Source organism: Malania oleifera, chromosome 5, assembly GCF_029873635.1.
Source record: "Malania oleifera isolate guangnan ecotype guangnan chromosome 5, ASM2987363v1, whole genome shotgun sequence".
Taxonomy (NCBI): Eukaryota; Viridiplantae; Streptophyta; class Magnoliopsida; order Santalales; family Ximeniaceae; genus Malania; species Malania oleifera.
Genome location: NC_080421.1, coordinates 31,804,919 through 31,832,632, shown reverse-complemented (window position 1 = coordinate 31,832,632; position 27,714 = coordinate 31,804,919). Strand labels below are relative to the sequence as shown.

At 39.4% G+C, this 27,714-nt stretch overlaps 1 protein-coding gene across 9 annotated transcripts; it reads right to left on the bottom strand.

Annotated features, from left to right (window-relative positions):
• Nucleotides 1–586: 586 nt before the first annotated feature.
• LOC131154954 (F-box protein SKIP31) lies at nucleotides 587–27,341 on the bottom strand. 9 transcript variants are annotated; one of them, XM_058107805.1, is made up of 10 exons: nucleotides 26,949–27,303; nucleotides 26,591–26,788; nucleotides 26,255–26,328; nucleotides 24,685–24,760; nucleotides 24,019–24,129; nucleotides 23,090–23,264; nucleotides 22,576–22,694; nucleotides 21,357–21,417; nucleotides 21,146–21,239; nucleotides 587–1,484 (listed from the first exon to the last, which is right to left on the bottom strand). In XM_058107805.1, exons 1-9 carry the CDS (start codon nucleotides 27,069–27,071, stop codon nucleotides 21,169–21,171), a joined length of 1,008 nt encoding a protein of 335 aa, XP_057963788.1. In that variant the 5' UTR covers nucleotides 27,072–27,303; the 3' UTR covers nucleotides 587–1,484; nucleotides 21,146–21,168. The 9 variants fall into 9 exon arrangements, 8 of the variants coding, with proteins under 8 accessions (XP_057963788.1, XP_057963787.1, XP_057963789.1 ...); XM_058107804.1 differs by having other exon boundaries at nucleotides 587–826; XM_058107806.1 differs by having other exon boundaries at nucleotides 943–1,259.
• Nucleotides 27,342–27,714: the final 373 nt, after the last annotated feature.

The window sequence follows — 27,714 nt, the reverse complement described above, 5'->3', positions numbered from 1 at the left end:
TTGACCATATTTCATGTGTGTGTGTCTGTGCACGTTCGCGCGCGTCTTCTAAAGTCCAATGAACAACACTTAAGCTATTCACACTGATATTTGAAAGTCTCTAATCCTATTTTCTCTACAAAATTTCAATTAAGCTCAAATTTTCTTTCTTTGGAAAGAGTTTCAAAAACTTTTGTGCCATAATATTATTCATTTATTTGAGATTTTTTTTTTTCTGGTTCTTACACTTGTAAATCCTTACTAAGGAATTCTTATTGCTTTTAATCATAATTATTGTAATATGTGTCCTTAATAAGAAGCTATAGATCAATTAATTTTTGTAAGAGATGAACATTAAGATTTGCCCCTAAACCTGGCGTTAGAGCCTGCCACCCATCCTTTTATTATTTTTAATCATAATTTGGAGGTATGAGTAAGAAAGGGAGAGAGAGAGAGAGAGAGAGAGAGAGAGAGAGAGAGAGAGAGAGAGTCACAAAGGAGTGACAGTTTTTGTAACGCCTCGACCCGCCACGCGGGGCCTAGGGTGCTACTTTAGTAACCTCTGTGTTCCTGATACCATATTCATTATATAAAAGCAATGGAAATAAATTATACATCCTCCAAATACATTACCAGAGTTCTAAACTGCTAACATACATAGAAGTCTCCCAATATCCATATTACATCCCAACCAAAACAAAGAAAACTAACTTAGTCCATACGACCATAATACATATTCGGGGACTTCAAACATAACATATATACATTCGAATTCTTACAGACACTCGCAAACAGAAACTAGCTATCACCCTGCCCCGGAGCTTGCTAAGCTCGATCTCAAGATGGTCTTGAAAAGATGATTTCTATATTGGGGTGAGACATTTCTCAGTAAGATAGATTAAATTAATATCAGTGTGTGGCCAGCATGAGTTTTAGTAAATACAAAATACATTCCATTCTCCATTTAATCGAAATAGCAATTATACATTATCCTCACTCTACACAGTGGAAAATACCCTTTTCATTTACACTGTATAAACAAGTTCAATAATTAGAAATACCATTTACATAAATTAGCATATATGTGTAAAAGACACTCCCTGAGACCAGCACACCATTTACTTCCCCAATGGTATGGGTTGTGCGGCCCAAAAGCTGGACTTATGTCCTGGGGGATCAACCCATACACAGTCAAAGTAACCATCTGCAAGTGCGTCTGCATGTGTAACGCCTTGAACCCCTCGTGGGCCTGAGGTGCCACTTTAGTGACGTCTGTGTTCCTGATACCATCATCATTAAACATAGATGCAGCGAAAGTAAAGAACCATTCTCCATACATACATTACCAAAGTTCTAAGTTCGTCCATAAATAAAGGTTTCCATACATCCATATTACAAAGCGACCAAAACTGAACAACTAGTTCAGTCCATACGACCATAAAACAAGCCTGAAGGCATACAACATAACTATCCATGTTCCTGGTAAGCACGATTCCTGTAGTTTCCTGAAAAGATGATTTGTATATTGGGGTGGATACTTCTCAGTAAGGGTGATCAAGTTAACGTCAGTGTGTGGGCAACATGCATTAGTGTTTACAGAAAACATCATTCTTCATATAATCGAAAATAGCTGTCTTTACATCATACGTACTTATATAGTTGGAAATACTCATTTCATTTTCCTGACATAAACAGTTCATTCATTTCATAACATCATTTACATAAATATACAGATATGCATGAAAGACACCTCCTAGGACTAACGTCATATATAAACCCCCGTGGTCAGGGTTGTGCTGCCCGAGCGCTGGACTAAGCCTAGGGTGATCAACCCAGACAAAGTCAACATTCATTTGCGTCATAACTCCAACTACCCAGGCATCCGCAACTTACTTGCATGCCCTGATTACCCTACCGTGTCCTGAAATTCTGGGCTTCCAGGCATGGTACACCCTCTACCGAGGCTAATCGACATAAACCACCGCACCACTCTCGTAGTACAGTGTGGTGCACATGGTCATATATATAGATCCTAGTAACGGTACCGTGCTCTTGACATAATGGTCCATCAACGTTCCTAAAGCATATCATACAATTGAAGTAATAAAATCATATTTCATATTTATTTCATATGAAACTTGACATATAAACTTCCGGCCCTTGGCCATCAAATCATACCCGGCTCACAGCCATTAAACATAAATCTGGCCCTCGCGGTTGTAAACATCATCCTGTATTTTACAAGCAGTTCTAATATTTCACAAAACATTCATCATTTTGATTATAAAATATTATGTACATATCGTTTCCCTACCACACAGTTTCCAGTATTTTGAAATATAGCACATAGGCAACCATGGAAACATAGCATAAACAGTTTTAATCACAAAACTGAGCTTCTCACCGTTTGTTTGTACTGAAAATACCATAACATATATCCTAGATTTGAAAACGGATATGTTTGAACGGTTGGTTTTAGAAACTTTAACTGGAAACTTGAATATACTTACTTCATAGACATTTCAAACGGTTCAATTTCATAAAAAGGTTGACTTAACTTCATCTGCTTACCTATTTCCTAAAAATAAATCGAGATGCTAGAAAAAAACCCAAATCTTGACTTTTCACTAGATCAAGAATTTATTCCGCTAGAATTATAGATATTTTCTCCCTGATCCTCGTAGTAACTTCCGATTGTCGAAACGGACGACGATCAACGAAGGATCGAAAAAAGAGAGAGGGAGAGAGAGAGTTCGCCGATTCTAGAGGGAAAGAGAGAGAGATTTTGATTTCTTAATGAAAAAGCAAACAAAAATCCTATTTATAACCCCCTTAACCTGGCCAAATTTGTCGACGAAACGGCACCTTTGTCGACGAACCATAGAAGTCCATTTGTCAACAAACCTCTTCCTTCATCGACAAACCCTAGTATGATATTTTCCAACCATAATGGATCTCTTCGTCGACAAGACTCTAAATTTCGGTGACGAAACACCTTAGGTCCTCCGTCGATGAGAACCTGGACCTCGTTGACGAAGACTGCTGTTCCTTTCTTATTTATTTTCCTTATTTTTTTGGGTTCAGATCTCTTCAATCTTCCCTCCTTATAAAAACTTCATCCTCAAAATTTGCTAACTATTTTCTATCTCATCATCTGAACTGTTACCGTTCCGATTCTAGCAAGAGTCGGCGAACACCCACATAGCAGTCCCGTCCCAAGTTTATTACATATCTTCACTTATGGCGGAGGAATACTGTGGTTACAACATAATGTCTCGAGAATTTACAATACCATACCCAAAATTCCCAGAGACCATCCATACATAAACTCATAAACAACTGACAACTAAACATATGTACCTTAACTAACATGCATATAACTAACCCTTACCTGATCAATCGTACCAGTCTGTCTAACCCTAATCATTACTGAAAAGTTGTGGGTACTTATGGCGTATTTCTGTTTCCAACTCCCAAGAAGCCTCCTCGATCACATGATTACGCCACAGTACCTTCACTAACGATATCTCCTTAGTACGTAGCTTCTGTATCTTCCGATCCATAATTTGGATTGGTACTTCCTCGTATGTTAAAACATCTCCAATCTCTAAGGGTTCATAGCTAATCACGTGCATAGGATCTGATACATACTTCCTTAATACTGATACATGAAAGATGTTATGAACTCTAGACAATGTTGGGGGTAATGCTACTCGATAAGCGTTTGGACCAATTCTTTCCAGAATTTCAAAAGGCCCAATGTACCAAGGACTCAACTTGTCTTTCTTTTCGAACCTCATTACTCCTTTCATTGGAGAAATTCTTAAGAATACCATATCCTCGATCTCAAACTCTAGCACCCGTCGGTGAGTATCTACATAACTCTTCTACTGACTCTGTACCGCCTTTATCCTCTCCCTAATAAGTTCGACCTTCGCAGAGGTTTGCTGAACTAATTCCGGTCCCAACATTTGTCATTCGCCTACGTCGTCCCAGTACAACAGAGATCGACACCAACGACCATACAAGGCCTCATATGGTGCCATCTCGATACTGACCTGATAGTTGTTGTTATATGCGAACTCGACTAACGACAGATACTTGATCCAACTACCACCGAAATCTAGTACACATGCTTGCAGCATATCCTCCAAAATCTGAATAGTCCTCTCGGACTATCCGTCCATCTGCGGGTGGAATACGGTACTGAAGGTGAGTTGGGATCCTAAGGCATCTTGCAAACTCTTCTAGAAACGAGAGGTGAATCATGGATCTAGATCTGAAACTATAGAAATTGGGACGTCATGAAGTCGTACTATCTCTTGCACAAAAAGTTCTATTAGCTTATCCATGGAATAACGGACCCTGATCGGCACGAAGTGCGTAGTCTTCGTCAGCCGCACTATAACCCGTATAGCGTTTTGTCCATGCACCACCGATGGCAATCCTGACACAAAATCCATAGAAATATGTTCCCACTTCCACTTTGAGATGTCAAGTGGCTGTAGTGGTCTTGCTGGCCTCTAGTGCTCGGCCTTCACCGGTTGACACGTCAGACACTGTTCTACAAAATGGGTGATATCTCTTTTCATGTTAGACCACTAGAAAGATCCCCGTAGATCCCTAAACATCTTTGTACTTCTTGGATGTACCGTATACAAGAAGCAATGTGCCTCCTCCAGGATGGTTCTTTTAATTTCATCATCATTCGGTACATAGATTCTGGTGTGAAATCTCAATACCCCGTCATCTGAGACATGGAAATCCGCATTCAACCCATCCTGTAATCCACTCACAATCTCTACTAGCTCTATATATTCTATATGAGCTGATCTAATCATCTCTTGTAAGGTTGGTTGCACTACCAGGCCAGCAATGAATTCCTGGTGATTTCCATCTACTAACTCTACACCCAACCTTTTCAGGTTCATCCTGATCTCGTGCTGAATCCTAACTACTGAGACTGATGCAGGCACTGACTTCCGACTCAACACATCAGCTACCACATTAGCTTTCCCAAGGTGGTAACTAATAGTACAGTCATAGTATTTAATCAATTCAAGCCACCTGCATTGCCTCATATTCAACTCCTTCTGGGTGAAGAAGTATTTGAGACTCTTATGATAAGTAAGATCTCGCACCTTTCACCGTATAGGTAGTGCCGCCAGATCTTTAGTGCAAATACCACTGCTACCAGCTCTAAATCATGTGTAAGGTAATTCTTCTCATACTCCTTGAGTTGCTAAGAAACATACACAATAACTTTACCATGTTGCATCAAAACACACCCGAGCCCTTTCTGGGATGTGTCACTATAAATCACGTAATCACCCTCTCCTGATGGAATAGTCAACACTAGGGTTGTGACTAGACACTGCTTCAACTCATGGAAACTCTGCTCACACTTACCAGTCCATTCAAACTTATTGTTCTTCCTCATAAACTGTGTCAACGGACCTGACAGCCTAGAAAAACCTTTGATGAATCGACGATAGTACCCTGCCAGACCCAAGAAACTTCTGATCTCATGTATGTTTGTCAGTCTCGCCCAATTTACTACTGCCTCTACTTTGCCTGGGTCTACTACAATTCCTTCCTTGGACACCACATGTAACACCCTGAATCCTTAAACCCGGGTCCTGTGCATTATACCTGATAAATCATAAATCTTTACATACATTCGCAGTAGACAACATAACCATCATTTCCATATAACATATACCACAATACCGTAATATACCAGAGTTTTCTATTTTCTATCTATGAATCCATAAAATCCAACCATTGCTTGCATTTCCATATAAATAAACATCTCCAAAACAATTCAGTATGTTTGCAACCATTTCTCTCACAACATCCTTAAAACATAACGACATAAAACATAAAACATAAATATTTACATCTCCAAAATAATATCAATATATACCCTGTTTCTTTTATAGTCCTAAAAAATGCTAAAAATACCCTCGAGCTCCTAAACCCGACCTCGAGGATGTCCTGAAAAAGAAACATTCATATTCGGGTGAGACACATCTCAGTAAGGGAAGATACATACATATTAAAACAGCGTGTGGCTAACATGAGGTATATAGATATCATTTTTATTTCATTTGCAAATCATCATATAGCATTGAAATCGTTTTATGAACCTAAACAATCACATGCAAAGTTTTACCCACGAGATTACTCAAGAATAAGGGTGATTACCCGCCCATACAAGTAGCACCCCTCTGCTCTGATACATAGGTAACCCTAAGGTTACAACTAAAATATACCAGGGCACTTACCTTACTCAGTAAACCCTAAAGTGTTAGATTAATCTCATACTCACACATTCAACAATAATTTACCAGAAAAGGCCCTAAGGATAGGGAAATCTACCCGCCCATACGAATAGTTTCCCTCTGCCCTAGTACGTTATGCAGCTACTACCACATCTAAAGCTACTAGTGCACTCGCCTTCCTCAGCAAGCCCTCAAGTGAAGAGTTCGCCTTGCCCAATCGTAACATGTTTTACATACATACATACTTCTAATATCGTAATACATCATTCTTTTCTGTCATTATACATTTATACACATTCATTCGTGTTCATAACTTAACTTTGCATTTCATTTCACTTTAAGTGACTCTTTCTCATTTGTATCGTTCACGTTTCATATTTCATTTCATTGCATTGTCATTCCATTGTCATTTCATTACATAACATTTTCATTTCATTTCTTCGTAGTACAGCTAGTCTTTCGCCATCATCAGTTAGTTTCCACATAGATATGCGCTAGAATCTGTTACAGTTAGTTTTCACATAAAAATGCGCTAGAATTTGCTAACATGACTGTCTTTCAGCTGTCTTACATTTACATGGTTGCATTTAACATACACAAGCATTATTGTCCATATCACATTTTATTCATAAGCTTTACTTACTTAACATGCATCTCATATATCTAACATTTATTTGCACAGAATGTCATGCCACACGGTTTTACCAGTAAAATTTATATACATTTCTCGCAAAATAAGTCAACCCATAGTTAACATTGATGTATTGAAAATACATTTCATTTCTTAATTAATTTCTTAGAAAAATTTCTTTCCACTTTCATTCATTCATTTTCACATATACATGACTATATAAACATTCCTAGGCTCAAAAAACATAAATTTTATGGCTAGCATTTTAAACCCACATATAAATATATATACATAAATAACACACAATCCATTTTAATTCATGAAAACCTGATTTAATATATAAATTTCCCCCTTACCAGACTTTCAACTACGCCTGTAGGATCCCTGAACTGATTCTCACAACGTTCACCTGGACCCTAAATTCAAAAATCCTAACTTAAATAAAATAAATTCCAATTAACTCAAATCTTAAGAAAAATGTTATTTACTACTTCCTAGGCTCCATACAATATTATTTCTTAAGAAAATTCCAAAATAACTAACTTACCCTAATTTTGGGACGTTTCCTAAACCTCACAACCCAATGATCAGCTCCTACAACCTTGAAGAGAATGATCCCACAAACCCCGTGGCGGTTCCGGATCGTCAAATCAGGTCAAAATCGGCCCGAAATCGAAGAAAGAAGGCTGGGAGGTCGTTTTTAGAGAGAAAGAGGAGAGAGTGTTCGAGAATCCACACTGAAAATGAAGAATAACCCTTTTTATACGCAAGGCTTCGTCGACGAGACACGTCGATTCATCGACGAGGTGCTGTAGAGTCTTCGTCGACGAGAAGATACCTTCATCGACGAAATTCAGGGTTTCCAAAATTCTCTCTCAGGATTTCTTCATCGACGAGGAGCAGACTTCGTCAACGAGCTTAGAAGGACACTCGTCGACGAATACAGGACATTCGTCGACAAGGCTTGCTTTTCTTTTGAAAAATTCTTCCTTTTCCCCTTTTATCCATTAATCCATTTCATTATTATATCTTCTATTTATTTTAATTTCCAGGTCGTTACACCACATGTCCTAGAAATGCAACCTATTCTAGCCAGAACTCGCATTTCTTGAATTTAGAAAACAATTTCTTCTCCCTGAGTACTTGAAGTACTAGCCTCAAATGAGCTTTATGCTCTGCAAAACTCCTCCAATAGATCAGGATGTCATCAATGAATATCACCAAGAACTGATCTAAGTACGCGTGGAATACCCTATTCATCAGATCCATGAATGCTGCAGGCGCATTCGTCAAACCAAACGACATAGCCAAAAATTTGTAATGGCCATACTGGGTTCGAAAGGATGTCTTCGATATATCCTCTACCTTCACCTTCAACTAGTGATACTCGGATCGCAAATTGATCTTAGAGAAAATCTAAGTACCCTTCAGTTGGTCAAACAGATCGTCAATACGTGGTAATAGGTATTTATTCTTTATGGTTACCTTGTTAATCTCTCTATAGTCGATGCACATCCTCATCGACCCATCTTTCTTCTTCACGAACAACACCGGCGCTCCGCAGGGTGATACGCTTGGTCTGATGAAACCGTTATCCAAGAGTTCTTGTAGTTGCTCCTTTAACTCCTTCAGTTTAGTCAGAGTCATTTGGTACGGAGCCTTGAAAATTGGCGCCATCCATGGAGTCAACTCTATGGCGAACACCACCTCACGATCTGTGGGTAACCCGGGTAGGTCTTCCAGAAACACATCCAAGAACTCCCTTTTTACTAGGATATCCTCCAGCTTCAATCTTTCCTTTGGTGCTTCTTTTACATATGCAACGTACCCCTGGTAACCCCCTTGGAGAAATCTCCTTGTCTGTATTGCTGAAAGGATCCGTGGTGCAGAGTACACACACGACCCTATGAATTTAAACTCCTGCTCCATTGGAGGTTTGAATACTACCTCCTTCCTATAACAATCTATGCTTGCGTAGCTAGATGCTAGCCAATCCATCCCTAGAATAACATCAAATCCATGCATATCAAATACGATTAGATTAGCAGGCAGCTTTCTCCTTTGAATCTCCACTGGGTAGTCCCTCACCACTTTACTGCATACAACAACCGATCTTGTCAGCGTGACCACACTTAACTCAACTCCTAACGACTGAGTTTCTATTTCACATTCTTTGACAAACCTTCTAGATATAAATGAGTGTGTTGCACCTGAATAAAAAAGCACAACAACTTTATAGGAAAGCACATAAATAATACCTATAACTACATCTCCTATGTGCTCAGCGTCACCCGACGTCATAGAATACACTCGTGCCTTGGCTGTACTCCCCTGGTGACCCCCTTGAGATGCTTGATTTCCTCTCCCATATTGTTGCTGCTGAGGTGGGTACTTTAGTGTCGCGTGATAATCCCGCACCTAATGCCTTGCTACACCACACAGGTAACAGACAACTGCTCCAACCCTACACTCGCCCAAATGATTCTTATGGCATCTGGGACAAGCGGCACTCGGAGAACTCCCCTGAGAGGCTCGAAGTCCTGTCACTTGTCGTTAACTTGTAAAATCATTAGACTGCTTCCACGTATTATGGTTAGAGCTAGACTGAGACCCATGAGACCAAGGCCTCTTCTTCTGGTTCGCCTCTCTCTCCCCTTTCTGAATACTGGCCTCCACCGCCATGGCTTTGTCCACAGCTCAGTAAAGCTCTAGACCAATAACGCTGCCACCTGCGCGCGTATTGTCTGTCTCAGTCATCTCTCAAACATCCAAGCCTTCTTCAGCTCATCTGGAACCATATGTGGAGCGAATAGGGACAGCTCCACAAATTGGGCCGCATACTGCTGTACAGCCATGGACCTTTGGGTCAGATGTAAGAACTCCTCAACCTTTACCTCCCGAGTGGAAATGGGAAAGTACATGTTGAAGAAGATCTCCTTGAAACAGTTCCAGGTAACAGATACATACCCTAGACGCCACTCCTCCACTAGCCTAGCCGATCTCCAAAACCTCTTTGCCTCTCCCACCAGTTTGAAGGTAGCAAAACGGACCTTCTGCTCTTCTATGTATTCTAGCACATCCAACAATTCCTCCATCTCCTGAATCTAATCTTCCGCCACAATCGAGTTTGGTCCTCCCGACAATGTCGGTGGATTCGTCCGAGAAAACTGCTGAAACGTGCAACCTCTATCAATAGCTGACTGACTCTGTTCCCGAGATTCCCTCCGAGATTCTTTCTTAGCTTGTCGTGCTTTACTACCCAGCACGACCAAAGTCTCAGTATCATCCTCGTTGGAGGTATCCACATAATTGTCCCCTTTAGTCATAACTTCCTTTCCCCTGGGATCCATCCTGAAGATAGGATAGAAACCGACTTAGAAACTCCACATTTATAATGGTTGTTGCAAATATGGAATGACTAATAGTTGAAACATATAAGTTTGCAGTTAAAGGAATCACTTATACATTTCTACTGCAAAACTACCAAGGTATCGGTCCCTAATTATAACGATGACACAACATACATACTTTTCCATCCTATCGTTCTCAACCTAAATTTTCGAGCCCCAGTCCTTCAACCTAGAATGAATACCATCGATGGATTTACCATGATTTTCCTGAAATTGTCATTCCAGCAAAAGCATAGAAGACCGTCGAAAGACCATCGTCCCAGAGCTTCCAAACTAAACCCCAACCTAACTTATCTTAACCTATACTTTGGTAATTATCACTGACAAAGTCTGCAGAACCTAGCAACCTAAGCTCTAATACCACCTGTAACGCCCCGAACCCCTCGCAGGCCTAAGGTGTCACTTTAGTGACGTTTGTGTACCTGATACCATAATCATTAAACATAAATGCAGCGGAAGTAAAGAACCATTCTCCATATATACATTATCAGAGTTCTAAGTTCGTCTATACATAAAAGTTTCCATACATCCATATTACAAACCGACCAAAACTGAACAACTAGTTCGGTCCATACGACCATAAAACAAGCTCGGAGGCATACAACATAACTACCCATATCAGAGTTCTTACATATACCCTCAAAAGAAACTATTCTAACCCCCACTCCCTGTTCCTGCTAAGCACGATACCTGTAGTTTCTTGAAAAGATGATTTGTATATTGGGATGAGACACTTTCTTATTAAGGGTGATCAAGTTAACGTCAGTGTGTGGGTAGCATGCATTAGTATTTACAAAAAACATTATTCTTCATATAACCGAAAATAGTGGTCTTTACATCATACGTACTTATACAGTTGGAAATACTCATTTCATTTTCCTGACATAAACGGTTTGTTCATTTCATAACATCATTTACATTAATATACAGAAATGTACGAAAAACACCTCCTGGGACTAACACCATGTATAAACCCCCATGATCAGGGTTGTGCTGCCTGAAGGCTGGACTAAGCCTGGGATGATCAACCCAGACAAAGTCAACATTCATCCGCGTCATAACTCCGACTACACAGGCATCCGCAACTTACTTGCGTGCCCTGATTGCCCTACCATGTCCTGAAAGTACGGACTTCCAGGTATGGTACACCCTCTATCGAGGCTAATCGGCATAAACCACCGCACCCCTCTCGCAATACAATATGGTGCACATGGTCACATATATAGATCCTAACAACGGTACCGTGCTCTTGACATAATGGTCCATCAGGTTCCTAAAGCATATCGTGCAATTTAAGTAATAAAACCATATTTCATATTCATTTCATATAAAACTTGACATATAAACTTCCAGCCATCGGCCATCAAATCATACTCGACTCATAGCCATTAAACATGAATCTGGCCCTTGCGGCCGTAAACATCATCTTGTATTTCACAAGCAGTTCCAGTATTTCACAAAACATTCATCATTTCGGTTATAAAATATTATGTACATATCGTTCACTTGTCACACAGTTTCCAGTATTTCGAAACATAGCCCGTAGGCAACCATGAAAACATAGCATAAACAGTTTTAATCATAAAATTGAGCTTCCCACCGTTCGTTTGTACTGAAAATACCATAACATAGATCCTAAATTTGAAAACGGATCTGTTTGAACGATTGGTTTTAGAAACTTTAACTAAAAACCTAAATACACTTACTTCATAAACATTTCAAACGGTTCAATTTCATAAAAATGCTGACTTAACTTAATCCCTTTACCTATTTCCTGAAAATAAACTGAAACGCTGGAAAAAACCCGAATCCTGACTTTTCACTAGATCAAGAATCTATTCCACAAGGATTGTAGATATTTGCTCACTGATCCTCGTAGTAACTTCCGATCGTCGAAACGGGTTACGATCGGCGAAGAATCGAAAAGATAGAGAGAGAGTTCGCCGGTTCTATAGAGAGAGAGAGAGAGAGAGAGATTTTGATTTCTTAATGAAGAAGCAAACAAAAATCCTATTTATAACCCCCTTAACCCAGTTAAATTCTTCGGCAAAGCGGTGCCTTCATCGACGAACCACAGAAGTCCATTCGTTGACGAACCTCTTCCTTCGTCAACAAACCCTAGTTTGATATTTTCTAGCCGTTCTGGATCTCTTCGTCGACGAGACTCTGAATTTCAGTGACGAAACACCTTAGGTCCTTTTTCGACGAGAACCTGAACCTCGTCGACGAAGACTACTGTTCCTTTCTTATTTATTTTCCTTATTTTTCTGAGTTCGAGTCTCTACAGCACGCATCCACAACCCAGTTGCAGGTCCTATTGCCTTACCACTTCCTCGTCTGGACCCCAGGGAAGGTACTTCACCCTTACGTAGGCTAATCGGCTTGAACCACCCTACACCTCTCAATACAGTGTGGGTGCACATGACCAAATAGTAATTCCTTAGCAATGGTACCATGCTCACAATACAACCGGTCCTCAGGGTTCTTAAATCATATCGTACAATTTCGGTAATAAAAACTGTATTATAAACTCATTTCATATAAAATTTGTCATTTAATAAAACTCGGCCCTCGTCCGTCAAATAAAATTCGGCCTGTAGTCGTCATAACAAAACCCAATATTTTTTAAAAACAATTTACTATTTTCACAACCAGTGTAAATCCCCATTCCAGGATATATTTTCACAACCATAATAAGATTCAATTATAAAATAAACCATATAGATTATTCACCTGCCACACGATTTCAGTATTTGAATATAATCAAATAAACAATTAAGGAGTACCTCATAGTATACTAGTTTGTAAAGTAAAACCAAGCTTTTCACCGTTCAATTATTCAAAATACCGTATCATATATCCTATATTTGTACAGTCCATTTTGAATGGTCAGTTTTAGAAATAACCTTGAAATTATAAGTATACATATATATGATGCAATTTTATCGGTTCAAATATAATAAAAACCCGACTTAACTTAATCCTCTTACCTGTTCCTGAAAAATAGATCGCTAACGTTCCGAAAATCCAAAACCCTAGCTTTTCGATCCGCCGCCAAAACAAACCGGCAAGCCGAGAAAGGAGAGAAAAGTGATCGAAGAGTGATCACGGGATTTGGGTGAGCCTACGGAAGAGAGAGAGAGAGAGAGAGAGAGAGAGAGAGAGAGAGAGAGAGGAATTTTTAGGTTATGAAAAAAATATACCTTACTTAACCCTTAAATAAACAGATCCGTAGGAAAACCGTCGATGGGTTTCCCTGTCTTAAAAAAACCGTTGACGGTTTGTTAGTTAACCCTCCCAGTTGACTGAAACCGTTAATGATTTTTCCCAAGCTCTATAAAATCATCGACGGTTTGGGTCCTGCCAAACCAATTTCCTTCTTTTTTCCTTTCTCTTCCTTTATTTCTCTCTTTTATATTTATTTTCTTTTATTTTCTAGGTTCGGGTTCCTACAATCTCCCCCCTTATCAAAATTTCATCCTCAAAATTTGCTAACTGTTACCGATCACGATCCACCTCTACAAAAGAATCGGTAGTCACCCACATAGTGGCCCCCGTTCCAATTTTGTTAGCTACCATCACTTATGGCGAAGGAATACTGTGATTACACACAACATGTCAGGAGATTACAATATCATACAAAATTCTCCCAAAGACCATCCATATACGGAAACCATAAACAAACTAATAATACTAAACAAACCTACCAAACCCAACCTGTGCACAAAACCAGAAACCTACCTATCTAGTGCTAAACCTCTCTAAAAAGTTATGGATATTTCTGGCATATTTCCATCTCTAACTCCCAATAATCCTCCTCTATTGCGTGATTCTGCCATAGTACTTTCAATAACGGTATATCCTTAATACGCAATTCCTATATTTTCCAATTCAGAATCTAAATTGGTACCTCCTCGTATGCTAAAGCATCCCTAATCTCCAAAGACTTATAACTTATCACGTGCGAATGATCTGGAACGTACTTCCTCAGCACTGATACGTGGAAAACATCATGAACTCTAGACAACGCTGAGGGTCACGCCACTCGATAGGCAATTGGACCAATCCTTTCTAAGATCTCGACTGGCCTAATGTACCTAGGACTCAACTTGCTCTTCTTCCCAAACCTCATTATCCCTTTCATCAGAGCAATCCTCAAAAATATCATATCACCAATCTCAAACTCTAAGTCTCATCGGCAAGTATCTGCATAACTCTTCTGCCAACTCTATGTTGTTTTAATCCTCTCCCAGATAAGCTCGACCTTTGTAGAGGTCTGCTGAACTAGTTCTGGCCCCAAAATCTGCTGCTCGCCTACCTCATCTTAGTACAACGAAGATCGGCACCGACGACCATACAAAACCTCATATGGTGTCATCTTAATACTAGTCTGATAATTGTTATTACAAGCAAACTCAATAAACGGTAGATAGCGAATCCAACTATCTCCAAAATTTAGCACACACGCTCGCAGCATATCCTCTAGAATCTGAATGGTCCTCTCGGATTGTCCGTCCTTCAGTGGGTGAAACGCGGTACTAAAAGTAAGTTGAGATCCCAAGGCGTCCTGCAAACTCTTCCAGAACCGAGAGGTGAACCTTGGATCTCGATCTGAAACAATGGATACCAGAATGCCATGAAGTCGTACAATCTCCTACACATAAAGTTCTGCCAGCCTATTCATAGAATAACCGACTCTGATTGGAACGAGGTGCGCAGTGTTCGTCAGCCAATCCATTATTACCTAGATGGCATTTTGTCCATGCATCCAATACGAAGTCCATAAAGATGTGCTCCTACTTCCACTTAGGGATATCAAGTGGTTGAACTGGTCTCATTGACCTTTGGTGCTCTACTTTTACCTGCTGACATATCAGGTACTGTTATACAAATCTGGCAATCTCCCTCTTCATGTTACTCCACCAGAATGATTCTTGCAAATCTCTATACATCTTCATGCTTCCCGGATGAACAATATAGAGAGAGTGGTGAGCCTCCTCCAGAATCGTCTTTTTAATCTCCCTGTCGTTAGACACACACAATCTGACGTGAAATCTGAGAACTCCATCATCAGAAACATTGAAGTCATGTTGCTACTCACTCCGTACTTTCTCCACAATTTTCATCTACTCCGCGTCTTTCATTTGAACTATTTTAATTTTCTCCTGCAAGGTTGGCTGAATAATCAAACTGGCATTGAACATCTGTGAATTCCCTTCTACTAGCTCTACACCCAACATTTCTAGGCCCATCCTAATATGATGTTGTACAACAACGGCTGAAACTGACGCATTCACCGACTTCCGACTCAAAGCATCAACTACCACATTAGCCTTTCTTGGGTGGTAACTAATGATACAATTCTAGTCCTTAATCAACTCAAGCCATCTCTGTTGCCCCATGTTCAATTTCTTTTGAGTGAAAAAGTATTTAAGACTCTTGTGATCAGTAAAGATCTTGCACCTTTCACCGTATAGATAGTGCCTCCAAATCTTTAATGCAAAAACCACTACTGCTAGCTCCAAGTTGTGTGTAGGATAGCTCTTCTTGTACTCCTTGAGTTGGTGAGAAGCGTACACAATAACCTTTCCTTGCTGCATTAAGACACACCTGAGTCCTTTCTGAGATGTGTCACTATAGATCACAAAACCACTATCCTCTGATGGAATGGTCAACACTAGGGCAGTGACTAGTCGTTGCTTCAATTCCTGAAAACTATGCTCGCACTCACCAGTCTACCTAAACTTTATGTTCTTTCTCATAAGCTGTGTCAGAGGACCAAATAGCCTCGAAAACCCCTCAACGAATCGGAAATAGTATCCTGCCAGACCCAAGAAACTTCTAACCTCATGCACATTCCTTGGTCTCACCCAATCAACTACCGCCTTTACTTTGCTCGGGTCCATTGAAATTCCCTCCTTGGACACTACATGTCCCATAAATGCAACTTGTTCCAACCAGAACTCGCATTTGTTAAATTTAGAAAATAGTTTCTTTTCCCTAAGTACCTGAAGTACCAGTCTCAAATAAGCTTCATGCTCTACAGGGCTCCTCGAATAAACCAGGATGTCATCGATGAACACCACCATGAACTGATCTAAGTACTCGTGGAACACCATGTTCATCAGGTCCATGAATGCCATAGGAGCATTGGTCAAACCGAACGACATAACCAAAAACTCGTAATAACCATACCTAGTACAAAAAGTCGTCTTTGGTACATCCTCTAATTTAACCTTCACCTGATGATACCCAGATCGCAGATTGATTTTGGAGAAAACTTGTGTGCCCTTTAGCTAGTCAAATAGATCGTCAATACGGGATAACAAGTACTTGTTCTTTACTGTCACTTTATTAATTTCCTTATAGTTGATGCACATCTTCATAGACCCATCTTTTTTCTTTACAAACAACACTGGTGCTCCCCAAGGTGATACGCTCGGTCTGATGAACCCCTTGTCAAGTAGTTCCTGCAACTGATCCTTTAGCTCTTTTAATTAAGTCGGAGCCATTCTATATGGAACCTTAGAAATGGGTGTTGTCCCTAGATTTAATTCAATGGCAAACTCCACTTTACGATCAAGAGGTAATCCTGGTAAGTCCTCAAGAAAAACATCCGAGAACTCCCTCATCACTGTGATATTCTCCAGCTTAAGTTCCTCCTTTCGATACTTCTTTTACAAATACAAGGTACCCCTGGCTACCCTCCAGAAGTAGTCTCTTTGCCTAAATTGCTAAAAGAATTTATGGTGCAGAGTGCACACACGACCCGACAAATTTAAACTCTTGCTCCCCAAGAGGTCTGAACACTACCTCCTTCCTGTGGCAATCGATACTTGCATAGCTGGATGCTAGACAATCCATCCCTAAAATGACGTCGAACACATGCATGTCAAAAAAAAAAAAAAAAAAGCTAACAAGCAACATTCTCCCCTGAATCACCACTAGGTAGTCTCTGATCACCTTACTACACACCACAACTGACCCTGTCGACGTGACCACACCTAACTTGGCATCTAACAACTGAGTCTCTACCTCACACAATTTAACCAATCCCCGAGATATGAAAGAGTGTGTCGCACCTGAATCAAATAACACTACAGCACTATTTGACAAAATAAAAATAATACCTGTCACCACATCGTCGACGTTCTCCGCATCTCGCAGCGTAAGCGAGTACACCCGCGCTTGGGCGGTGCCCCTTTGGTGACCACCTCTGGGTGTTGGTTACCTCCCCGATACTGATGCTGTGGAGTGTGAGTCAACGTCGCGCTGTAGTCCCGCGCCATATGCCTTACCCTACCACACCGGTAGCAGCCAGCTGATCCACTCCTACACTCGCTCCAATGCCTCTGATGGCATTTAGGATAGGTAGAATGCGGTGAATTTCCCTAATGGGCTTGATATCCTATCTCTTGCCGCTGGACCATGAAATTACCAAGCCTCCTCCATGAACCCTGGCTGGTGCTAGTTTGAAATCCTTGAGGCAAGGGCCTCTTCATCTAGTTTGCTGCTCTCTCACCCTCTTGAATACTGGCCTCCACTGCCTTGGCCTTATCCACCAACTCAGAAAAACTATGTCAGCAACGCCACTACTTGTGCATGTATTCCCTACCTCAAACGTTTGGGCCTTCTTCGGCTCGTCCGGGATCATGTATGGAGCGAAGCGGGATAGCTCCATAAATTTGGTTGCGTACTGCTGTACGATCAAGTGTCCCTAAGTGAGATTCAGGAACTCCTCTGCCTTAGCCTCCCGGGTAGCAGTAGGGAAGTACCTGTCGAAAAAATCCTCCCTGAAACAGCTCCAGGTTATAGTCGCAGGTCTTGACCGCTGTTCCTTCATTAGTTTTACCGCTCTCCACCACCTCTTTGCTTCCCCTACTAATTTAAAAGTAGAGTACCGTACATTCTGCTCCTCCGTGCACTGCACATCCAGAAGTTCCACTATTTCGTGAACCCAATCTTCAGCTGCGATCAGGTTCGCTCTTCCTACAAATGCTGACAAACTCGTCCGGGTAAACTACTGAAAAGTACAGCCCCGATCAATCAGTGGCTGATCTTGCTTTCTAGAGTTCCTCCAGTTCTCCTTCCTAACCTACCGCGCTATACCTCATAGCACTACCGAGGCATCCATATCATCCTCACTGGAAGTATCCACGTGATTATCCCCTTCAGCTAAGATGTTCTTTCCCCTGGAATCCATCCTGAAGATAGGATTTTTTTTTGACTCAGAAATTCCACATTTATCATGGTTTATGCAAGTATGGAATGAAGAGGCTAATACAATATAGGAGTTCTTAGTTTGAAAACAAAAATTATCATTCTCACAATCCTGCCACAAAACCGTCAAGGTATCGCCCTCTAACCATAACATCGAAACTACGCACATACTCAAGTGACCTAACGTTCCCACTTAAATTTTCAAATGCCGGTCTCTAAATCTAGAAACCAAATCATCAATGAATTTACCGTGATTTTCCTAAAATCGTCATTCTAGGAAAAACACAGAAGACCGTCAAAGGATCACTATCTCTAAGCTTCCAGACCAAGACTCGCCTAATCTACTTACTCTTATCCTTATCTTATCTCAACCTATATTTTGGTAATCATCCACTATCAAAGTCTGCAGAACCTAGCAAACATAAGCTCTAATACCACCTGTAACGCCCCGACCCGCCACATGGGGCCCGAAATTCTACTTTAGTAACCTCTGTGGTCTTGATACCATATTCATTATATAAAAGCAGCAGAAATAAATGATACATCCTCCAAATACATTACCAAAGTTCTAAACTTCTAACATACATAGAAGTCTCCCAATATCCATATTACATTCCAACCAAAATAAAGAAAACTAACTCAGTCCATACTGCACATATTTAAATATAAAATTTAAGCATAAAATTATGAAAATTAAATTTGACAATCCATTTGGTTTTTGTCATTCTCCATACATGCATAATTTGGAACGAAATGATGCATTTATAATTTATTGATCATATGATATGTATTTTCCTCTTGCAATAATAATTTTTATTTGATGTATGAGAGGCGGAGACAGATGGCAACCCATTACAAGAGAATTCAACGCCAAATGACATCTCAACAAAACATTACCAATATTATACATTAATAGAGTTTCATGCCTTCTCCGCCCACCATTTCACTTAACTACAAAGTTTCATGGTTTCTGAATTTTATATGCAGAGTAAAAAAAATAAAATAAAGGGACATGGTTACTGTATTATTCCACCAGCTTGTAAATTGAAATGCTCAGAAATTTCAAACTATATGTGACCAGCCATTCATGCAAGCATATGCAGAATAACAGAACTTATTAACTGCTAAAAATAAGAAAAAATATTTCTACAAACACAATGACACAAACCCACATCACAAAGTTAGACGTGTGATTGATGCACTTCGTGTGCAGGGTGGTATTGCTGCTGCAGAGGGCATTGGGTGCCCTCACACAACTCCCCAAGATAACGATATACCCCCCCTCCCCCCCTCCGCAGCTCCCCCATCCGTCGCTTCCCCTTCTGCCGCCATCGATAATGCCCCACACAAGTACTATGCCTAAGCTCCATGCAGCCAAATGTTAGTGATAGCAAGCGGTGGGGAACGAATTAGAGGCACTTGGAGAGGTGAGGACTGTTGGGTAGAATGGGCTCAGGACGTTATTGTGGCAATCCATTTCTATGACCTGAGGGCACTGCAGGGGGTGGTGGTGGCGACCCAATTGCAGCATACGTAGCAGCAAAGCACACTGAAGAGACACTGCCACACCAATTTAACCAAGTGAATGGGACTTAGAATACTATGATTCTAGCACAACATTTCAGCAGTAGACATCAATCATGAAATTGAATGCAACCTAAATGCATTTATGCTTAAAGATTTTAACAGCTCAGTGCTTTCGTGCGTCGCAAGTTGAAGTTTGGTGACCACTTTGTAACCAAGTCATCACTTCATTGACTAAGAGTTAAAACTTACCCAAATCACTCAAAAGTTAATGTCACTCATCACCTGGTAAAACTTTAATAATTTTTTCCCTGGTCGTAGAAGCAGAAATTATTTTCATCATAAATTCCGGACTGATGAAATGCATCATAACCTTCAACTATTCAATCAAGGAAGAAAGCTAGGTAGCCTGGTTCTGAAACCTCATTTCACAGCTTCAGAAAAATATTTAAGTATTCATGTCCATTTACACCGGAGGCATCTCAACTCTCTATCCAGTCTATACCCAGTCCAGCAGTGCAATCCCAATAATTCAAGAGCATATAATGAAAATGAATTCAATGAGAACTTGTATAGCATAACTGTACTTATATTGGACAGAGACGAATTTACAATGCCCCAATCCTGTCCTATCACATCCACGTTTCTCATACAAATAAGACCCTACTTGCACAAAATGTGAATATAAGTTGTAATCACTTGCATAACAAATGCTAATGCCCATAATGAAATTAGCATGTTATGCGTCCACGCAAGTTTTTTCAACCTTATGACAAGCTATCAAATGATGCAGAATCACTTTTAAAATCTAAATTTACAAATATTTTGGATCCTAAAAGTGGCTTTTGGGTCATTTGATGGATGTTCCAAACAAGAACAAAGTTAGCACGTACTTATCTGCCAACCTGAAGAGGAACATCACACAACAAAACTACTAATAATAAAATGGATCAAAACAAGAACGTGAAAACAAAGACTATGAGTACCCTTCCTGCGGTTGAAAACTACCTTACCATACAGAGCTGCAGATGACATAAATTAAAACAATTCAAATGATAAATTAAGAATATTTTAAACAGCTTCAGAGGTGTGAGCACCTCATGGGTGACTATGAATTGGTTCAACAAAACCTCAAAGCAGCTTCTAGCTCCTTCTCATCAGCACAATTATATCCCAACAAATAAGCACGAGCTGCCGCGCACACAAAACAATGCAAACACATTAGTCTGTCTCTGAAACCATGAACCGGATAAATAGATGGTACAATGCACCAAGGTAGAAGTGGGGGAAAATTTTTTCTTTCCATACCAAAACGGCCAGATCCCATGAATGGTTCTGCTTCATCTGTTGCGCCAATTTGTTGTTGTTCCTAAATTGGGAAAGATAGAAGAAGAATATTATGAAAAGAAGACCCAGTTTATTTATTTTTAGCTGGTGGAAAGAAAAATCGAAGGTTCCCCATAGTCAGCTTACCTGTTTCTACATAGAGTGATTGAGTGCAAGGATAAAAGAAACATATATTTTAGTGAATCTCAAGACCAAAACATTTTGTTCGTATATGCACAGTTAAGTTTCCTTACCCACCCCCAACACACACACACACACACAAGAAGGAAAAACAGGACCCTATCCATGAAATTATTCTTCAAACTTTAGACAGCGAAGTGCAATACCATGACAACCAACAAAAAAGAGCTTAAATGCTAACTTGGTCCTTAAAGTGTGGTTAGGAACCAATTTGGTCCTCAATGCCTAATTTGTATTGCATCGCCCAAACTCATATATATCCAATAAAGAACAAGTTATCACATTGAACGCCAATTATTGGGTGTGCTTGCTGCATCACACGCATGTGGATGTGCAGGCAATGTGACGGTATCTGAGGGATAAGACCCACACCAGTAAAGGATGGAAGTGTGTCCACCATACATCCATGTAGATGTTGTGGGCACATCCAACAATTACCCTTTACCAACAAATTAAATGAGGATTGCACATCCAACAATTACCCTTCACCAAAAAATTAAATGAGGATTAAAAGCAACTAAAAAATTTTGAGTCTTGACATGCTTAAAATTGGATAACTTGGTAAATTGACCTCAGACATTAGAGCATTTGGTAATATGGTCATACCTTTAATATGCCAGATTAGTATTTTTTATGTACTCATGGAACTTTCTTGTCTTTTTCCCAAGAAAACATAGAATTATATAGAAGTCCAAAAAAGTTTAAACAAATCATTTTTTTTTTCCTGTAGATATATGGTACGGCCAATGATACAATCTGAAAGCCTTTTTTTTTTTTTTTTTTGTTAAACTATTTGAGGGAGCAAATTTAGAAAAAAAGGCTTTTTGATTCCTACCATGCTCGTCTTTGTAGCTGTCATCAAGCAAAATCACATAGCCAAGTATTCACATGGATAAATTAATTAACTATGAATTTGCCCCCCATAAAAGCAAGGATGAAAAATAAAGTACAGTAGAATGACTTAGTCTCACTAATGTAAGCTAGAGAAGAGATAACTCACAGCATCTGGTTCCATTTCAGCTGGTGACAGCAATCTATCAAAACAATGCCCAGAAATTGTGCAGACCAAAAGTTCATTTGTAGGATCTAAAATAACTTCTCTGCATGTATCGTCACAGACTGCAGAAACAACCAAGAAAATAAAACAGTAAGCCACACCTGCAACATTAGCATTTCATTTGAATCATGCATCTACAAAAGATAACGGACCTTTTGATTTAAGTCCTAAAAATAGTTCTTTGGTTAACATTTTCATTTCCAAAACAAAAGAAATAATCATGTGGAAAAATTAGTAGTATTTCAATTCTTTCAGCTATCATAGCTTTTCCACATTCGAATTTTGGATGCTTCTAGAAAAGAGAAAATGTTTTTCAAAAATACTCAAGCAAGTACATTTTTCACATCTCTTCATTTTTAAAGCTTTTTAAACCAATTAGAGAAATGGTTTTGAAAACCAATACTAAACAAGCTCTCAGGCTGCCCTTATTTTAGTGATAATGTTACGTATTTCCTACCGTGAACTTGTCCAGTCTTTTCACAGACAAATACATCTCCAATTTGGTAGTATGAACATGTTTCTCCCGAACATGCGTGATCAACCACCACCTTGTCAGTTAAGCCTTTGCTCTTTTTCCAAATTGACACTTGATCAGCAACTGTCTTGTCAAGAATTATCTTATCATCATTCACCTAAAACAAAAACCAAATGAAAAAAAAAAAAAAAGAGGAAGAAATTAGTTAAATGTATGCCCCTTTTGCATTATGAATACTTATGTTAAGAACAAAAATGTGATTCCAAATATCTCACCCTGCCACCTCAAGATCCAAAAGCCTTGAACATCAAACAGGTCATTGGATCCAAAATTTATAAAACTACTCAGAAAAAGAGATACACATGCAGAGCACAAAAATGCAGACAAGTCATGTGAGCATACGCGCAAACACACATGTTTGTCATGCAACTAACATGCATAAGTGAAGACGCATGCACATGTTCCCATGACAATGCAAATATACGCTAGCTTCTGAAAACCTGGTTCAGCCAAAGCCCATTTAGGTAATTAGGTTCCAACATTACATTTTCTGAAGGATATTTGTATTAAATAAAGAGCTTTCCCACTGTCTTTTTGGACAACATAAAGAAGAGAATTCAAATTGCAACAAGCATTGCAGAACATTATTCATTTGGCCATTACCATGTTCTTCACAAAAACAATATGCAGCGTCATCAAAAACATATTTAAAAACACACACTCTGAAAACCTTTGTTTTTTTTTCTTAAAAACAAGTTCCCTGAATATGTACAACCCTCCCAATTCTATTCTTGGTGGAAACAATTATGCCTTCAATATTAAGTCCAAAGGACAAGTACACTGTAAGGAAGACTCTGGTCTCTCGTGCATCATAAAAGTCAAAAGTTTCACATGACAGAACTCATGCTTACCTGTGAAGGAAGGGGTGCTTGGCTTCTCTTTGCTGCTTGCATTTGGATGTAATACTCTTTGAACTCAAGTGGGCAATTCCTAACGAACTCAATCATGTCCTCTTCATCACGCTGCAAGAAAGAAATATTTCTCCAAAGATGAGTTAAACATAATCTAGCTTTAGCTGTGCAAGTCAAATGACAATGAAAAAAACAGCCTAGAATATCAATGAAGCAAATGATGCATGGGTTTGCAAATTAACCTGAAAACTATTTGTAAAATTTTTCAAGTTGAAAACAAATAATTTGTATAATTAACTCCTACTTTAGTTTCAAATTTCAAATGAACTTAACCTCACTATTAAGGCTTGTTATGCATTGTTGACCCACAACCTAACAGCTTAAAGTTTTAGATAAAGTGGTAATCTAACATGGTATCAGAGCCATGGTTTCCAGGACGTCCAAGGTTCTAGTCTTCTTGTCCGCAATTAATGCAAGTTTGTTAAAAAATTATCATGTTCCCAATATGGGTGTTATTCATTGTTTATCTCTCCACGTGCAGCGAAATGTTAAGACTTGATATACATTGTTGGCCCACGGCCCAACAGCTTACGCTTTTAGATGATGTGGTAATCTAACACTTCATCTTGAACAAGTTTCATTTCCATGTGTTTAAAAAAAAAATACCTCAATGTAGAGCTTTTTCCAAGCAACTTCACGTAATTTTTTTGTCAGCGGCAGCAGGCCCCACCGCATACAATACCTACAAAAGTTCATAGTCAAATATAGCATAAACATGTGCAAACACACAAATAGATATGCACAGAAATCAAATAAAATCAAATCATTGGTATCTTGCTCTTATTGGTATCATGGTTATCCCTTAAATACCTACAAAAGTTCATAGTCAAATATAGCATAAACATGTGCAAACACACGAATAGATATGCACAGAAATCAAAAAAATCAAATCATCAGCATCTACTCTTATTGGTATCATGGGTATCCCTTAAATGCATCCAGCAACAACAATAAGCTCCATCATTTCCAGTTATTCTGTCAAATGCTCTCAGGTTCATCTGAACATACGTTTTTCAATGACAAAAATGATGGCAACAAAAATAACTAACCTAATCCCAACATCATCAATCTGCTAATGACTTATATTTTGATGAGTGGTTGAGACAGAAAGGGTCGCAATAGAATGCTTGATGTATCACCACCACCGACAACTCACATCATATGACAGTGTAGTGTGTACTCCACTTTAGATAGATGAGATAAATTCAATGATAGATAACTGGACAGCTATGATGGGCAGTAACCCCCAAAGTTCATAAGATCAACGAGAGTGCAAAGACCTAAGCATTGAGAATTGGGTGTTTCAGTGAAGATAATTTAAAATAAAAATAGTGAAATTAACAAAATACTACTCAAAATAGAACAAGAGCGAACATAAAGGGGAGAAATGGATCATAGCTTCACAGACATGCAAAAGGAAACTAGTATGCGCAGTTAAGAAGGAACAATATCAAAAATGGAGCTTTGAAATTAACTTTTGGATGGTAGTAACCTGGTTCAACCATAGAGAAATCAGCAACGAGGAAGGAAAATCAAGGACATGCTAAGTATCACTCAGACTGCATATACATTACGTTTCCTCCATAAACATGGCATATACGTTTGCATTTTCCTGCTAGTACCCACAATGTTTAGGAGGCTTCTCCATAGACATCACATACATCCTGTCATATACACCATCCACTAGGGGAGTAGGGGTGCATTTGATTCATGGCTAGACTTGGCTAAGCACCCTTAGACTCTGCTTGTGCTAAGAAAGTTAAAAGGTATAAAATAAAAAATAAAAAAATTCATCTTCTCCTATCCCATCCAATTCAATCTGATGGTATTCAAGTCTTAATCCAATCTCCTGAAATCTAAGCCTACAAAACACACAGACAAATAGCCAGAATGCTACCAGCCTAGATACCAATATCATGATGTTTGGTTGCAGAATGGAATGTGTTCGGAAAGGAATGGAATGAAAATTTGAATGGAGTGCAATGAAAAATTAAGTCATAAATTCGATTGCATTCCAAGTCATCACACCTGCAGTATGGGTAATGCTAGGGAGAAAAGAGGAAGGACAAGAAGCTAAAAGGTTAGTGACAAAAAATTATTTATTACTTAACAAAGCAACTGGAAAACATATCAGGAGGGTAGAACAACAGCAGAAATATCAGCCAAAAAAACTCACAGGCGACGCCATAGCGCTTCGTCTGATGCTGCATAATTCAGGAATCTACAGACCAGCGAGCACGCAATAAGATCCTGCAGAAATTCATCACCAAACTAGTTTTAATAAAATGATCTTAAAAAAGGAGAATTAGTTTGAAAACAAAAGAAGAGAAGGGAAAAAATACTTGTTGAAGGAAAAAAATAATTTTTAAATCGATATCAATCGGGGAGGAAAAGAAAATGTTTAACTTTTAAAAAACTACAGTGTAAGTTAGAAAACCCTTGATTAAAAAAATCGATGCTTCAGATTAAACTAAACGCGTGACGAAACCAAAAGAGAAAGGAAAAGGAAGACCTCGGAGGAGAGAAATTTGAGGATATTATGGAAGAGATCAGCAGGAATCTTGCTGAAAATCCCAGACTCTATCCTCTTTGGGATGCTTTTGCTGTTTAAGCCAGTGAAAGCCAGTGAAGATGACGAGCCATCGGAATAGTCTTGGTTATCAGTCACGCGAGGTCTCTTTGCCTGCGGGGGATCCAATTTCGCCTCTCCCTGCAACGACAACAGCATCAACATCCACATCCGAACGGATCAACAGGAAAAAAAAACACGAAAATTTAGAAACAACATTCTATGCAAAGAGAAAGAATATGAAAGTAGATCGAGATGGAGATTTAACAAAACAAATAGAGAGAACTGAAGGGCAAAAGACCTGCTCGCGGTCGTCGCCGCCACCACCGCCGCCGTCGTCGTCTTGGTGATCAGAGGCCTCGGAAAGGACCTCTGATTCTAAGAACTGGGCGAGGATCTCGTCTTCATCGTCTGAAAGCGTCATGATCTCCTTCAATTCAAACGATCGCCGGCGACAGACAACGCCGGTAGGTTAGCTCGCCGGAAAGATTGAGAGAGCCACCAAAACCCTAACGAAACAAACGCCCCGGGATAAGCTGATGCGGTGAGATGGACGGTCACGTGAGCCTGGTTCTCTCGGGCCGGGCCAGGCCGATCTGGCCCAATTACGCATCTTGGGCCCGACAATTGATTCTCCCCATGAGAAAAATATCTTCCCCCACTTCAGCGAAGTGGGCCAAGTCAGGCTCGAGTTATTGTGCGAGTAGAGAGTTATGGACCTATTAAATGGGTAAAAATTAATTAATTTAAATTCAATTTGGATTGATGCACGTTAAATCAATCAAATACAATTTTAAAATTTTTTTTATTGTTATGAAATATTGGTGCAACTATGAGCCTACCCTATATTTTACACTAATTCATGTCTCATGTAAGCTTATCCCATATAATATATTTATAAAGTATACGTCACTCCATCTTCCACTTTTTTGATTTTCCCCTTAATAAATGTTCAACTATCTATATTGCCTTATAAAATGACACCATTTCCTTCTTATTTGGAACACATTTGATGCTTTCATGTAAGTAGACATATAGTGAGGATAAGAGAAGATGAGAAATAAAGT

Coding starts and splice junctions, on each gene's coding strand:
- LOC131154954 (XM_058107800.1), bottom strand. CDS start 27,071: ATGACGCTTTCAGACGATGAAGACGAGATCCTCGCCCAGTTCTTAGAA. Junction 24,130..24,684: donor GGAAAAAGCTCTACATTGAG/GTATTTTTTTTT, acceptor TCTTTCTTGCAG/CGTGATGAAGAGGACATGAT. Junction 22,695..23,089: donor AAAGACTGGACAAGTTCACG/GTAGGAAATACG, acceptor TTGTTTCTGCAG/TCTGTGACGATACATGCAGA.